We start from the raw sequence: 16,416 nt of genomic DNA, 5'->3' as shown, positions 1-16,416 counted from the left end.
AACATAATATTATTATTATACCTTTTATTTTATACATTTATCATTTGTTCTTCCTCCACTTTTTTTCAGCTTCTGTTGCATTTTAGACAAATGTTTAAAATATGCATTTTTTAGCGTTTTAATTTTTATTTAAAATGTTTTTTTATAATTTTTTTGTTTGTGGCTGCTTTTAACTAAACTAATTGTCATTATGCGCGTTCTGCTCTGATTTCGATTTATTTATAGTTTGTTTTTTAATATTAAATTAATAATTTGTTTATCGCCTTTTACGTTTTCCGTTTTAGTTTTAGGTCTACATTTAAGTTTACGTTCTTCCGATCGGGTTTCCTTGTGTAAATATATTTATATAAATAGCGAGTAAAAACTAAAAAAATTTAACTACAATAATGTTGTACATAATGTGATTGGTATTTGGTTTCTTTTATTTATACATTTTTTAATGCATTATGGATTATGTGAAAGTGCTGCGAAATTATAAAAATATTTTTCGGTTTTCCCATTTCGTATCTAATTGCTACTTGTAAATTAATTATGATATTTTTTTCAAATATCTTTATTTCCTTAAAAAATGAACGTTTTTCCATTGCCGCTTAAATGTGTAAAATTATCGTTTTAATCTTTTGTTTTTGTTTGTTTTTTTTTTGTTTAGCTGCAAACGTTGATTCTATACAAAAAATCTAACTACAGTAAAATGCTGCATAGCTTCACATTTACGAGTATGATAATATATATTTTTTATATATTTTTTTTGCATTTTTATTCACCGATTTTCTATAAAAAGTTTTCCCTTAAAGTTAGTTATACAGCATTGAATAGTTTTATGCGATTTAATTAATATATATGTGTCTGTATATAGCTTTTTCTTGTGAACAAAGCTGCTGAGAACTTGTCGATGAAGCGAAGTGGAAAAAGTATTTGAACTTTATTCAATTGGAAATATGAATGGCAAAGGCAGCTTTGTCGGAGAGTTCTTTCTTCGATATTGGTTTGGGGCTAATTTTTGTTTTTCTTTTTGTATGTTATCAAGAAGCTTTTGGGTATGTTTGGGTATTCGGGTATGCTTCTGAATAGTATGTGGTCTTATTTAGTTGGTTTCCTATTGATCTGTTATAGCGTAAACATGATTTGATCAAGTTTCACAACATCGAGAGTTCATTTTGTTCTTGTTGTTGGGGTCTTCGCTGTTGTGTTTGTGTAGGTGTGTGTGTATTTGTGTTCTTATGTGACTTGGTGTGTATCTGTGTACGTGTAGGTGAGATTTCTATAAATGTAATGCCTAGTATATTCATTTAAAAATTATGTTTAACTTTTGGGTTTTCGCTACTCCTCTCACTGGTTGTCTATCTCTTGTTATTTTAGGATTGCAAATGCGGTTGTTGTTAATCGATTTAATATTTAGTTTTAAATTTAGCATTAACAATAATGAACTTCTTGCCACGATATCTAGTCGTCTTATGTTTTATGCTAAGCTATGCTATGCTCTGCCCTTCATTCATTAACATTTACACCTGACTAATTCCTTTTCCTTTACCTTTACCTTTACCGTTACGTTTACGTTTACTTTAAATGGAGTTTAAATGTTTTCTCACATTGCACGGCTACATACACGTTTACATAAGTTTCGAAGGCGCATAATATTCACATATTTATTTAAGTTTACGTTCTGGGTAAGCCTAGGCTACACAAAAATCCCCTACAAATCAGATACAAAACGATAATGAACTCGTTATTCTCATTCACTTATTTCCCTTACGTTCTCCCCTTTTGGTTTTTGATGTATTAATTTTAAAAGCTCGAATTCGTTTTACTTAAATTTGTTATTGGCTAATCATGGGTGGAAACAAACCTAATCATTGAATGCTGCTGCTGCTGCTCTGTGCCGTGTTCTTGTTTCGCTTCTATTACGCTGGTATTCGTATTACCCATTTTTGTCGGATGAATGCTATCTGCTTCGGGTTGGCTGATCTACATTTAATGTGATTTCTATACGCTTTGGCAGTGTTTATCATTTGAACAAATTACATACAAATTTATGGTACCTGGTAAACTGGTTGCACAACGAAACGATAACATATCCGAGATACTATCTGGAGTTACTTTATATAGGTATATTTACAGGCTATGTACAAAAAACAGAGCGTTACCCTTTTGGCGGCTCGAGCGCAGGTGCGTGAAAGATTGATAGAAGTTCGTTTAGATTTACAGATCGGAGAAGGAGAAAAGTCTGAGAAAAACGGAGAACACAGAACGTTGTCGTCCTTCGATTTGGTTTACCGATTGTATCTATCAAAAATTGTTTAGAACACCACAGATGCTGCTCGTAAATCGCTGGTAAAAAGCGCACACATTCACATACTCGTACACTAAAAAATATTACTAACTACGTTTTCATCAGCTGATCCTGGCACTCTATACCTCACTAGGTATATAGTTGTACTCTAGATTGGATAATTTGAATGATTTGAATGCGCTACTTACAGTATTTTGTTTTGAGTATTTTGTGTCTATGTGTGTGTGTGTGTGTGTTTGTAGGTGAAAATGTAAGTGTGAAAAGTTTTTGAATTTCGAATTAGCAAAGTTGAAGTCTGTCCCCACAAGGAGATGACGTGTTAAGTCGAGTTAAAAAGCATTAGTTATGTGTAATTCTTCTAGCTTCTTGCTTGGGTAGTACATACATACGTATGTATGTAAGTAGTCCTTTCTTTATAATCCTTTGCTGAAACAACCTCTGGCCTAACTCTGGCTTTTACCTGCTTTCTAGATTCAATAAAATATCGTATTCGAGTCGAGCTTCGTATTGGTAGTTGCATTTGCTTTAAGTGTACGAATTAGCTAGCTGATTGTTGGCCTTTAATAGTCGCTAATCAATATTTGTGTTTAGTTATACTTTTAAAGTTAAATGATTACAGTATGACTCGCTCTATATAAATCATTTTGCGCATGCTCAGAAACTTCTAAATGCAGTTTTTGAATTTGTATGCTGGCACAACAACAATTCGTTTAAGCCCCATCGCCCTGTATGCAGGGTACAGGGTACAGCATACAGGATACTGGATGTATCATCTCTACCTCTGCTCGCATCTGTGTCTTGTTGAGTTCTATGTGTGTTTTTTGTTATGTATAAATTGTTGCGTAGTTGCTGCTGCTAGTCTGCAGCTTAGAGAAAGACTCTGAGACAGTTGTTGGTGTCGGTGAAAGTACATAGATTGTGTCTTGTGTTTCGTTTCGTTTAGTACTTAGACCTAGTTTTAGTTGTAGTTTCTGCCAATCGATCTGGTCTGGTCGATTGGCTGTTTTCCTTGTTTAATGTGTAGCTTACCTCACTAATGGTTCCCAATTGCTTACGTCACACCATTAAGATGGATTTTTCGTTTAGAATTGATCGATTAATTCTTATGCAATGATAGCGCCATGAACTGAACTCAAGTGTAAACCAAAATGACATGAAATAAGTGATTAAAGATGACTAAATGTAAACTTTAATTTAAATGTAAATGATTATTTAACGAACTAACGAATACGTAAATACATACCCATCGATATAACTAATGATTGTTGCTTCAATTACTAAATCGAACAGGGATTGATTGGTATCCAAATCATAAACTCAACGCGTAAACAAGAATATTTTATTGGGGGCACAGAAAAGATTACAAAATAAGAAGGGTAATAATTAAGTGTGTAGCAGATAAACCAATGCAGAGTAAGAGTAGTGGTAAAATTATAAATATAACTACGGAGAATAGAATAGAATAAAATATAATAGAATAAGAATATGTTAATTTCAAGGTTCTAAAAAGGCATACGGAATGATGTGGGAAGCAATCAGTTGGCAATTGAACGATGGATAACGGGGATGATGTTCTGCTCCCCTGATCTGAATTAATGCCCCACATATATGTGGAGGCAGGCGGCGCTACCGTTGACGTTGCAGTTGCTCTGGCGTTGTTCGGGCTGTCTCTTGATTGTTAATTGGGATGGACAAAGTACATCGCGTCGCACGCCTCCACACACATGAAGGGACAGAGCAACACACCTGCTGGCACCCAGCTTTTTTGGGGGATTTCTAACTAGTTAACGCTTTTGATTTCAGTTTTGTACACGGTACAATCGATACATACAAATATGTCTTTGTTGGGGTTTTGTTTGTTTTGCGGATCGAATCTTATGCCAATAGTTCTATAGATAGGTGCCAGAAATGCGATGCTCTGCTTTGAATGATCTTCTCCACCGTTCAAATGTACGAATAAGGACCATCAGTTAAGGCGCTACACAGTAACAATCAAGAGTTATCATCCTTGTTGGAGCCGCCCCCTCCGACCCCGGAGCCTTGTGTGTTGGTGCCGCGTCCGCCGGCGGGTGCTCGCACCGCTGGCGGCTTGTACTCCAGCCCCGGATCGAATTGCATTAAAACGAATACCTGAAAAGTGTCCAGCAATATGTGTATTTCGGATCAAATGAACTGTCGTGGAGCTGCTGTCGTACCTGATCTGTTGGCAGTAGTGAAAAGTCATCGGGTGGGTTGGTTATTACATATCGTTTGCTGCTCGCATCACAGCTGGAGCTGGTGTCCCGGAACCGGTACAGGCCTATGCACAGCATGCCGTACGACTTGAGGGCGGCCACGAACAGATCCCCGTACTTGCCGCACTCTCCGAACTGCGCCAGCGGGCCATCGTATAGGGATATCTGGCCCACTCGACATCTTTGGAGTATAACCATTACTTTCAGTTCATCGAATGAGGTAAAAGAGTAATAGCAAGCTCACCTGTCTCGATTACTCAGACTCTCCACGGTGCTGTAGCCACCGCGCAGGCCGGCTCCCTCGGCAAGGATCAGCTCCAGCTCGGGTGTGGCTCCGCCCGTGATCAGTGAGCGGATCAGCGTTAAGGCGTTTTGATTGAAGTATGTCTGGGAAAGGGTGGGTAAGAACACACATATATAGAGGATCAAGTGAATTGGGACACGGTCAGGAGACAGGTTGCTAAGGAGATTCCAGAATTGAGAATCACTGCTTAAAGCGAGACATTACCGTGGACATCAGTGAGTCTAACACACTCACAGCGAAGGCTGTGCCGCAGGCAAAGGGCTGCGTCAGATACAGCTCTGTATCTGGATCATCGTCGTCGTCTTGATCGAGAAACTGCACGTTACTATCATTGACCAGTTCTTTAAACGACAACCAACAACAAAACACACACACACACATGTGTGGGTGTAAAATTAGTAAAGGACACACCTCAACGGAATCGGAGGCGGGTGAGGCTGGCCAGGACACAGACACAAAAGTATGTACCCCAATTCCGCCCAGCCGTGGACCTGGCCAGCCTCACATTCGTTCGGTCGTTCGCAAACTCGGCCAAGTTAGTGCGATGCAGTTTACCTGTAATCATGGGCACATTGGCGCCATACACTGAACCGCGACGCTGCAGCACAATCGGGCTGCCGGCGGTCGCGCTCAGGTTGTCGAACTCCGGGCCGCGCTGGCTGAGCACGCCGATCGTGTCATCGAAGGTCATGGCCTTGATGTTGAGCGAGGCGAGGATGGCCTCCTTGTCGGCCAGCGTGGGATCGTCGTTGCTAGGAACTTTGGCCGACAGTATGCAGCACATATCACACAGATTGACGTTGACCGCCCGCAGGTCGGCGCGACTCAGGGGCGAGCCATTCAGCACCGATATCTTGGGCAGGTTCTGCAGCATCTTCCACTCCCGCCGGATGTAGTCCACCGATCCCACAATCACCACATGCTTCAGCTCATGGTAGTGGAAATTGGACGCCCGCAAGGGCATCACCAGATTCCGCAGACCGATCAGCGGCGAATCGGGATCGGCGAACAGACAGACGACCACATGACCATTCAGCACTGTCATGGCCGCCTGGTTGCGATCCTGCACATAAGAATATGGTGAGTGATGGTTCATTAGGTGGGATGCAGTAGGTTTCGATTGGGTCTTACCAGTATGCAGTCTTCTAAGCTCTTTGCCGGACTCCAGTGGAACATGCCCGTCGAGTCGTACTTCATTTCGGTCTTCTCGAAATCAAAGTCCTTCGACTGGTCGTCCGCTATGCCGGCGGGCAATGAAACGCCGCCATTTTGATTCTGCGTGCCCGTGCCGGAGCTGCGACTCGTCGGCCTAGAGTCAAGTAAATCGATAGAGAATTGGTTTAGCCATGGGGCAGTCTGTGCTGTTGCGCTTTGTAATCGCTTCGATCGTAATGGGATTTGATTTCAGTTTTATCAACTTTTGACTTGCATATGCAGATTATCAACCAATTCAAAAACAAACGCTACATCCAAATGCAAAGTGTTCTTCGGAAACGCTACGAGTACGTGTTTCGTTCAAAAAAATTATGTGAATACTTCAATACGAGTACAAGTACTTGGAGCATATTGAATTAAAAATGTGTTCTCAACATACGTACGATAGTTAAAGATAAAGAGTTTACGTTTACATAGATAGTTAGATAGATAGTTACGATAGTAGATAGATAGATAGATAGATAGAGTACGAGATAGAGAAGAGCTTGTGCTAATAACAAAAGTCTCGAAATGAATGCGAACAAGAATATGAATACGAATCAAAATCAATCGTTCAACTACTCAAAACTCCTCGACTGACATCCGGCGTGGGTGAGGCGGCGAGGATCGGTCGATCTTGGGTGTTCTGAGTGGTTGGCGATCTCCCTCTGGGTGTGTGGTGGTGGTTCAGGTGTACGGCATGCGCGAGGGAGATGCCCAAAACGATCCATCCGCCTCCCCGTCCGCCGGACTCTGCAGTCAATGTACGGGTAAACTACAGTTCTTGAATGATGTTCGTAATTTTTAAAGAAAAGAGAAAAAGTAATGGAAAGTATATGGTACACAGGTGCAGGATTTGACATAGAGATGAACACGATAAAAAACACACACAACAAACAGTTCGATATATAGTATGTATATTTCAAATGATCAGAGAAGGCGAGAGAGAGAGAGAAAGAGCGATGGTAGAGATTTGCACGTATGCTTTATCCGTTCTTAGACAATCAAATCGGAATACGAATTCAAAGAATAACCTATATCTGATTAAGAGCTAAATAACTTGGCAAGATCTCCTTGACGTTTGTGTGATGAAAAGAGTGAGAGAAATGGCTCTGTTCCAAACGTGTTCCCTAAGGTTTGGTTTGATTGTACTGTTCTTCCATATACATATTCTTATATGTCTTTAAATACAAAGACCATTGAAAGAATACACAACTTGGTAGATAAAGTCAAAACGTAGTTGGAGAAAAAGCACGTATAAGCACAAAGAGTTTTATGATATATGAACAATGGCTATTCACACATTGAATTATTAGTTATTTATTAGTATTTAGCATTATTATTTGAGTACAGTTAGAAGTTAGTGGCACAAAACACTGCAGATAGGAAAGCTGGGCCAGATGTTGGGTGTTAGTAGACAGAATGCTTGAAGGGGGTATGATTATGAGATGGTCAATGCTGGGTTAGTTGAAGATGCAAAAACATTCATGGGGCACGCACACTCAAAAATAGACATATTCACAGAGAAATCTATAGACACACACAGTCATACAGACATTCACGCATTCAGATACAGATACAGATAGTACAGATACAGATACAGAAGACAGCGACATGACAATAACGACACAAGTTTAGTTAGGTTTCGTTAATTTTAGTACGAGTATTTGATGGAATGGCATAGCTTTCAATCGATCAATATCAATACGAGTATCAATCAATGTGTGTTAAACAAAATTCGCATAAAATGTAGTTAGAATAAGTATTAACGAATACTAGGTTATAGTTTAAAAAAGGCTTTTGGCTTTTTTAGTAGTTTTTGTAAGTTAAATTTCTAGGAAATTATGGACGCATACATGAGCTTTTTAACTTCGTAAGCAAGTTGATAGCCCGCATAAGGGTTAGCATCATTCTCTGGTGGCCTGAAACAAAATGTTGTTCGTTTTTATACATTTAGACTGGTTAAAAGTTCGAGTAATTATTGTGTTTTTTGGTTGGTAATTTTGGTTTGTTTCGTTTTTGTTGAGTTGAGTGAGTGATAGAGACAGTTAGTTAGTGGAGGTGTTAGGATTAGTTAGTTAGAGAGCATTTACATATGTACGAGAGACTTATTGACGAACTGCCTGGTTCCTATTGGTTTTTGTTTTTGATCTAATACTTTTGTCTTATTCCTATTGTTCTGTTGTTGTGTAAAATGAAACACTTAAACACAATAATCGTAATCGAATGGGTTTCTCTTTCGGTTTGCTTTTGCTGTTGGTGAAAAATGCAGAACGGAACGTAACGCAAAGGAAAATATTGAAAATCAAAGTTGATGCCTTGACCTATATAAAGTGTGTTCATTGATTTTCGTTGGTTTGGTGTCTTTGCTCTTTTGCTTATGCTCGATTACCGATTACCGATTGCATTGCTATATTGAAGTTAACAGAGTGCCGTTTATTTGTGATAAATATCTGTATATATTTTTGTTTATAGATATATATAGATAGAATTGTTGGCCCTCATCCCCATGGCCCATGTACAGTTCCCCGGCTGCGTGCACCCCCACTCACCTGTTGTACTGCGACGGCGATATTACTTGACCCTCGACCTGCCGGCTCACATTCACCGTGGGCTTCACCTTGTTCACCTGCTTGCCCGCCGCGGCAGCAGCGGCGGCTGCGGCAGCCGTGTTGTTCATATGATGCATGGCCCCTGTACCGTTGCCAGTGCCATTAGGACGGCGCACATTGCGATTGAGTACTGCAAGAAGAACATTGAGTGGATTATATATGCTTATTCGATCCATTCATGGCTTAAGTCTGGGCCTTACGATTCGTATCTTCTCTGTCACGTGTGATATCACCTGTGACAAGTGAATTGGCATTGGCGTTGGGCGTTGCATTGGCGTTGGCATTGGCGTTGGCGTTTACAGAAGCAATTTTTTGGAGAGAGACCAGAGAGAAAGAGCAGACGGCAATCGATTAGTTAGTTCCATAGCAAACGGAAGGAGGTGCTGGTCAGAGTGTGGAAGAGGTACTCATTGGCTACAAGTATTAGTCAAAGTTAATCAGGAAAGGTACTTTTGAGCCGCGTGTTGCATTTTGTTTAGGTTGGTTATTGGTTCTTAGTTCTGGGTTCTGGGTTCTGTGATCTGTGATCTCTGGTGTGTAGCTTGCGACAGTAAAAAACAAAGTTCTTAACAAGCAGATTGGTTATACGATTGAAACAAAACATAAAGTAGGAATGCTTTAAATAGACATCGATATGGTTTGAATTAGATTCAAATATGAGTTATAGGAGATATGTATATAGCAGTTCATTAGATAGATTACATTAACCAGTTACATTAGCAGAGAAACGAGTTCTGGATCAACAAAAGACAACAGATTATGCAAACAAATATCTAAACAAATTGGTATGGGCTTTACTTGTTCTTTTTTATCGATTGGATTGGATACTTTTCTTATCGTATGAGCTGAGGAATAAAGCAAACTGAGGCATACGGAAACGGAAACGTAAGCGAAAACGCAAACGGAAACGGAAACTCAAACTGAGGTTGAGTGGATAATGTGTGTGTGAGTGAGATTGTCGTGTCTGCCGTTCAAAAAAACCTTTCTCTGGCATTTTCATTGACTTATACGATACTGAGTGGTTCGGTACGGTTCGGCTTTCTATATTGTGAGACGAGACTTTACCCGATACAGATCCACGCACATGCACCCGCTTGGGTAGCTCTGGAGGCGTAAATGTGGGTGCAGGATGGTGTTCATCTGTAAGATATTGTGGTTTCGTTATGGCACAGCTTCAATAAATCAGATTCTGGGTATATGTATTTCTTTAATTTTTTTATTTTTGCTTTTTGTGTGTTATTTATAAGGTAATGCTTTTTTATGTGAAGCTCATAATTTGCTTTTTGAATATACATTTTTTTTGGTTTTGGTTTTGGTTTTGTTTTGGGGGATATAGTGTTTGTTTTTTGTTGTAAGAACTGAAACAGTAAGAGTCTGAGTTGGTTGGTAAAAAAAAACACGAAAATTGAGAGAAAATCATATTGAAATTAGTCTGACTGTGGGATAAACCCAGGAAAAACTGTACGAACAGAAAACAAACTAAACCTTTTTTCAACCGAAACTCAAAGAAAAGTGTTCAAGATGGTCGGGGGAAATGGTTTTTCGGGATTCACTTTAGGGTTTTTGCTTTATAGTTATTGAACAAAACATGCAAATAAATATGAGTTGGAACAGAACTTGTGATGCTTATCGTACTTATACAATATATACAAACAGTTACACAATAAATATATATATATATATATATAAGTATTTATACAAAGACAAGGCTAAGCAAGCAGGAATATCGGAGGAATATTAGAGGAGGGGGGGAATTCAAAAGCAAATCGATTAAAGCTTGAAGCAGTATTTAAGCAACACGTTCGACTAAGTGCGGACTACAAGCTGAGTAGCAAGATGGGCAATTGTATATTTTCCATATCATTGTTATCATTAGGCATTGGTCTCAGTTGATTTCGGTTTCGGATTACGAAAGCATTTAGTATGTAGTACTTAGACTGCTAGAACTTCTAACACCCACTGAACGGAACAACTTCAAACGATCTCTCCAACTACGAGTTGCACTAGCTATGTTGACCACTGGCTCTGCCATGGGGCTGCATTAAACGATATTCTATATTGTGTTAGCAATTTAACTGCACTGAATTTGGAATTTGGAATTTGTTGAGTTTGCAATGGATACTTCCTCCCTTTCCCTTCCTTTTTATGGCTGGTGCTGGGGATGGGAGGAGCTAACTGCTTGATTGCCGCATACTTATATTTTGTAGGTGTAGGTGGTAGGTTCTGATCGTGGCTCTAATCATTCGGCTTCAGTTGCTTTGCTTTGCTTGTCTCAAGACATTTGCATTTATTCATGTTTTTTTTTAATGTATGGTAAAAGAATAACTTAGATATGTATGTTAACGTTAGGACTAATTTCACAGAGTTGCCTCAGAGAAAACCCAAAAGGACTAACAAACCAACTGAAAAAAGAAACTAAACCAAGATACAACACAAATCACGTGAAATGAAGAGAAACGTGCACTGGCACACCGTTGAAGGAATTGGTTGAAATTCTAATTAATTTAAATCAAAATGGAATGTTTATCAATCAAATGTTTAGACGATTAAAAATGCGATTTGATTATTAATTCTTTTTTGGTTTTTTGGTTTTTTTTTATTCTTTGGATATACAAGATTTTGAGTTAGTTTTGACTTACTTGACAACGAGTATTCATCGTCTTCTACACACACACACAGAGACATATAAATAGGAGTATTGTAGTTGTAGTAGTAGTTGATACGGAACACGAATGTGTGGGTAGGGGAGGAGTACAATAGAAAGATGATACGTTTACATATATAAAGTATATATATATATTATTGAAAGGAACACAGCTCCAGACGAAGAATGTTGAGTGTCTTATACATATTTTACAGAGGATGTGGTGTAATGGTTAAGATCGGGGTGGAAACGAGAAGGCTGTTGTTGTGTTTTCATGGGGTGTACGTGTGTGTATCGCATGGCTGTTTGGCCATGTTTTAGATACGATTAAGAGTGTACATATGTTGTCCTAAGATACGTGAGCAAATGGAAGTTGTACCACGCATACACGATAGATACTATACGATACGATACGATACGATATGATAAATACAACACGGTACAATACAGATAGTTAGATAACTTTTGTACAAAATACTTTTACGACATACGATATTTATGTAGAATTAAATGATGTATACCAAGACCTCATATGGAGTATGGGTATGGTATGTATAAGTACGAGTGGTATGGATTACATACGAAAACATAACTTTAGAATCGATTATGAGTTTTGAATAGTACGAGTATTCGAATAGTTAGCTGAATACATAATTGGCTCAAAACTTAGTTTGGTTTTTTTTTTTGTTCTTTTTTTTTTCTTGACTGTACTACACACACACACACGCACACTAAGGTTAAAGTTGATTATGAAAAAGTACAGAATTACTAGGAACGAACGAGTAGAAACGAATACTTTTTGTGTGTGAGTCTGAGTGTGTGTATGTATCTGTGTGACTTGATGTGTACACGGAAGGGGGAAAGGTGGAAAGGGGGGGTCACTGGGTTAGGGGCTGTGTATGTGTGTGTTTGAATCTGTGTCCCGACTGGGATTGATTTTCGATTGTTTGGCTAGCTGATTGATTGGCTTGGGTCTGTTTGGACCTGAAAGTACTGCGTGTGCAGAAGAGCAAGAGCAATCAGAGTTAGCAAGTTGGTTGGGCTCTTAGAAGAGTTAAGAGTAAGTGTTTAAGTAAGACCGATCAGAGGGATCGTTCTGTTTGTGTTTGGGTTGGATTCTGTTGTGAATTTGTATGTTTCGTATGCTTATTCGGTTACAGTAGAGTAGAATAGAGAGTAGAGTAGAGTAGAGTAGAGACAGAGTCAGGAGATAGAGAGAGTAGAGAGAGAGAGAGAGAGAGAGTGAGAGAGTAGAGAAAGTTATACGTACTTGCACGCCCAACCATTTGTACGGCTCGGACGCCTTTCCGGAAGGTGGCCACTGTTTTTGTTTCATGAAAACAGAATTTTATAGGATTTGTGTGAATAGGTAAATGATGGTAAGGTAATGATAGTTGATCTTCCAACATATTCTCCTCCAATTTCATGTTCACCTGCTTTAAAAGCATTTGAATATCATTCAAGGAACCAATCAAAATATAACTTAGGCAAACTTAAAAGTAAAAATTACGCTAATAACCAAAATTACATAATTAAATCACACGGCACACGTTGTACTTGAACTTTCGGTAAATATATGTTTAAATATTTATATGTGGCATGTAGTTCATGATTATAAATAGATATATGCAATGTATTCAGAGAGTACGGACTATATATGCTTTCTGTTTTTTTTTTTGTATGACAATTTACTCGCGCTTCTCGGGCGAACCAAACCAGAAATCGTGGCAAAACTAATTAAATCTATTTTAAATGTTATATTTATACTGAGTACGAGATAGAGATAGAGTAACAGAACGATAGAGCGACAGAAAGGTCTATGGTACAAACTGAAGTCAACTTTTGAACTGAAACTGAATTCCTAGTGTTTGAATTCCCTACACATCGATCCACATCTTCGATTGTTCTCCCAGTCTCTAGAGTTTTGCGGGGTTCGGTTCTAGGCGGGTTGGGTCTCTTAGGGCGTTTAGCAGCACTTAGCTTTTCTTGGTTTTTGGCGTTAACTAAAGGCACACAAACGCTGACAGGTTTACATCAATTTAGTCATTAGTTTTAGGTTTCCAGGTTCATTAATTAATTAGCGAATGGTTTTTCGTACTTTGGTTCTGATTTTAATACCAATTTGGCGGGCCAAATGTGAAGAGCGCATTCCAAGGGGGGCTATAGCGCTGCAAAATCAGTTCGTGATGTGAATTGTAGGGAAAATGTTTAGGAACGTGAATAGTTTCTTTTTTAGGTTTTTAGAGATATCAACGGACATGGGACAACGGTAATCCAACAAGATATATGAACGATATTTTATCATCTCAGTTCTTTGCAGGATCTCCCCTGATCCCTTGGAAGACACTCAATTAAATTTTAGATTTCAATTAGGTTAGGTTTAGCAGCAATAAATAAATCGTTTGGCATGGTAGAATATAGATATAAGGATATGGATATTAATATTTTATACAGCGCCGAAAATTGTAAATAATTTTTGATTGGATTTTGTTTTTTTGGATTTTGGTTTCGTTTTTTGTGGAAATGGTTTTGAAAGCGTACCCTCCATTGTATTCATCACCGATGTGATGCCTTGGTTGACCATGCCCGTCTGCATCATAATCATGCCGACATCTGGAAGATGGTATTCGATTTGGTATTCAAATAAACTCACGCACAAACAGGCACCCAAACTAATGCATATAAATATAGACTCGTATATGGATATGTATAAGTCTGGATGGAGTGTTAGGACTCGGGAATTGGATTAGAAACTTAAGCTCTAGGCGCTACAAATTGGCGAATGGCACTTTCACATTCACAGCTGCAGCACACGGAGTCCGCTTCTCGGTCAAAGCCATAACGCATCCAACGCAAAATCGACAAAATTGACAAAATCGGCAAACTCGGCCAACTTACTAACTACTTAGAACATTTGCAGCTAAGATCGTAAGGTTGTATACAGTTTGAGATTAAGATTCATAGAGTATATTGTAGGTATAGTTTGTTCAGGAGTTACGCTACATACATAGAAACCAAATAGATAACATTAGGTGTTGTCTTTGGCAACGGCAAAGGCAACGTCTGGTTAAGTTCTTTAATCAACCTGCTCTAAAGTTATTTACACATTTTCCTTGGGAGTGTCACTGCCACTACTCTCGTTTATATATGTATGTACAATCGCATAATATATTATATATTTATAGAGATTTTGTGAGTGAGGTGAGTGCCACGCCAAGAAGACAAAGTAAAAGAAAATAGTTAAAAGGGTTTTTGGTGAAGACGGCGCAGCATTTCAATAACTTAGGTCTACGGGCGAGTATTTAAAGTTAATTTAGTTATAGTTGTAGGTATTAGTAAATCAGAGTATTATAAATCAGAGCTGGATGCTGCAAAAGTGAGTCAAAATCGATCGAAAATAGAGAGTATATTCGTTTACAAAACATTTTCTTTTTTTTCGTATGGTGATGGTGTAATAAAATGTAAATCGATTTCTGTGCTCGGTTCCATGCACTTAAATTGGTTCTGTTGGATTCGTTCTTTTATGGTTCTCAACACATAAGTATAAAGTACAAAGGATTAAGAGGGAGTTACAGAGACAGACAGAGAGAGAGAGAGAGAGAGAAATAGATAGAAGGCGAGTAGAAGCGAGACAGACTGTTAACAAAAATTGTGCAGTTTTGAATGGTTGATTTTCGTATGTTAGGTTCTTTGAATAATTTTTAAAAAATATGGAAAAATTGTAGCCATGCCCTTTAGAATGAAATACAAAGCTGTCAAAAAGGGTTCAGAATATCTCGAAAAATTGGTTTCCATTCCATTTACCCACTTCTTAAAATGCAGAATTTTGGTATTCGACTCCTAAACAGATCAGAGTCAGTCTCTTCCAGATTGTATTTCATCAGGGTTGAAAACAAAATACACTTTGAAAAACTCAAAATCTGAAGTGTCATCTATCGTAGTTATATACTCTAATGGTGGGTGGGTAGGGTAGGTTATGGTTAAAGGAAAGCGAAGAGTTCGGGTTAACATTTCTTGCTGGTTGTGGCTGGTTGTTGCATTAATGATGAGAGTAATCAAAGAACTGGGGTTGCATATCGCACAAACATATTTACAAGTCGATGGATTGGGTTCAGTTGTCCAGGGAAGCCATCAAAGGGGTATTTATGGATATACATATATGTATATATTAGATGTCGTTATATATGTGAGTGTGTAATCGTTTTAGTTAACTGTTACTTGGTGGATTATATAGAGGCGCATGTCAAAACGAAACAGTGACCAAAAAATAACTGCACGTGGGCTGGATAAACGGGCAGGACGGCAGGACGGATGGCACATTGTTCAGATATAGAGGTCTATGGACAGGGGTCGGAGCGCACAAGGCTGGCAAAACGGGACATTTTGCATTGAAAACATGTTTCAAAACAAACCAAAACGAAATACAATCCAAATCATATAAAACAAAACAAATAACTGATTGTTTTGTGCTCTTCGGTGGTGGTGGTGGTGGTGGTGAAGGTGGGTGAAGTGCTTTAGAGGGAGATATCGGTTCGGGTCTGGGATACGGAGGGACCTTCATTTTGCTGTATTCAATGTACAAACAAAAGAAATTGGAATATGCAAAATGTACTTTATACAAAAGTTGGAATTGTAATTGGAATTGGTATTGGTATTGGTATTGGATAAAACTTCATAAACTGAGAAGTGTTTGTGTTGGATTTGGTGTTCTTGTTCTTGTTCTGGTTAGTGTATGTTTTATTGGTTGTTGGTTGGGTTATACGGTGTTGTTGCTTGATTTACCTAAGTCATCAAATTTGCTCCTGGGCTGAACAGTCACTGTGGGACAAAGTTATGGCATTGGTTGGTATTATTTTGTATTTCATTTGATACGGTTTCGGTTTCGGTTTTGGTTTTGGTTTTGATTTTATTTGTTATGTCATGTTGCAAGTGCAGTGCACACACACACCGATATACGTATAGAAATGTATAGGTGTGAGTTGCATGGGCAGTTGCAGACATGCCAATGGATATTGTTGTTGCGATTCGGTTATACATAGTTAGTTGTTGTGGTTGTTGCAGTTTTTGGTTTAGGGTTTTCGAGAGCGAAGGCCACACGCGCCAACACACATACATAATAAATATATAATAAAAGAACA

General features: G+C 38.6%; 1 protein-coding gene across 44 annotated transcripts in view; it reads right to left on the bottom strand.

Moving 5' to 3' along the window:
• Positions 1-623: 623 nt before the first annotated feature.
• Positions 624-16,416, bottom strand: part of slo (calcium-activated potassium channel slo) — a 50,221-nt gene continuing 34,428 nt past the window's right edge. For 11 of the 44 annotated variants that reach the window (XM_033381169.1, XM_033380878.1, XM_033380838.1 and 8 more), the window contains 12 exons: positions 16,061-16,096; positions 13,820-13,891; positions 9,700-9,774; positions 8,835-8,867; positions 8,575-8,764; positions 7,879-7,944; positions 5,960-6,137; positions 5,384-5,891; positions 5,033-5,169; positions 4,769-4,911; positions 4,486-4,705; positions 624-4,420 (listed from right to left, as the gene is read on the bottom strand). In XM_033381169.1, coding sequence (XP_033237060.1) covers positions 4,283-4,420; positions 4,486-4,705; positions 4,769-4,911; positions 5,033-5,169; positions 5,384-5,891; positions 5,960-6,137; positions 7,879-7,944; positions 8,575-8,764; positions 8,835-8,867; positions 9,700-9,774; positions 13,820-13,891; positions 16,061-16,096 — 1,796 coding nt within the window. In that variant the 3' untranslated portion in view covers positions 624-4,282. Of the gene's footprint in view, positions 4,421-4,485; positions 4,706-4,768; positions 4,912-5,032; positions 5,170-5,383; positions 5,892-5,959; positions 6,138-7,878; positions 7,945-8,574; positions 8,765-8,834; positions 8,868-9,699; positions 9,775-11,273; positions 11,298-12,548; positions 12,600-13,819; positions 13,892-16,060; positions 16,097-16,416 lie in introns of all 44 variants that reach the window. The other 33 variants (XM_033382038.1, XM_033381865.1, XM_033381917.1 and 30 more) reach the window with 21 other exon arrangements.

Source organism: Drosophila pseudoobscura, chromosome 2, assembly GCF_009870125.1.
Source record: "Drosophila pseudoobscura strain MV-25-SWS-2005 chromosome 2, UCI_Dpse_MV25, whole genome shotgun sequence".
In the NCBI taxonomy this organism is placed as follows: domain Eukaryota; kingdom Metazoa; phylum Arthropoda; class Insecta; order Diptera; family Drosophilidae; genus Drosophila; species Drosophila pseudoobscura.
This window is presented reverse-complemented; position numbering and strand designations above follow the sequence as displayed.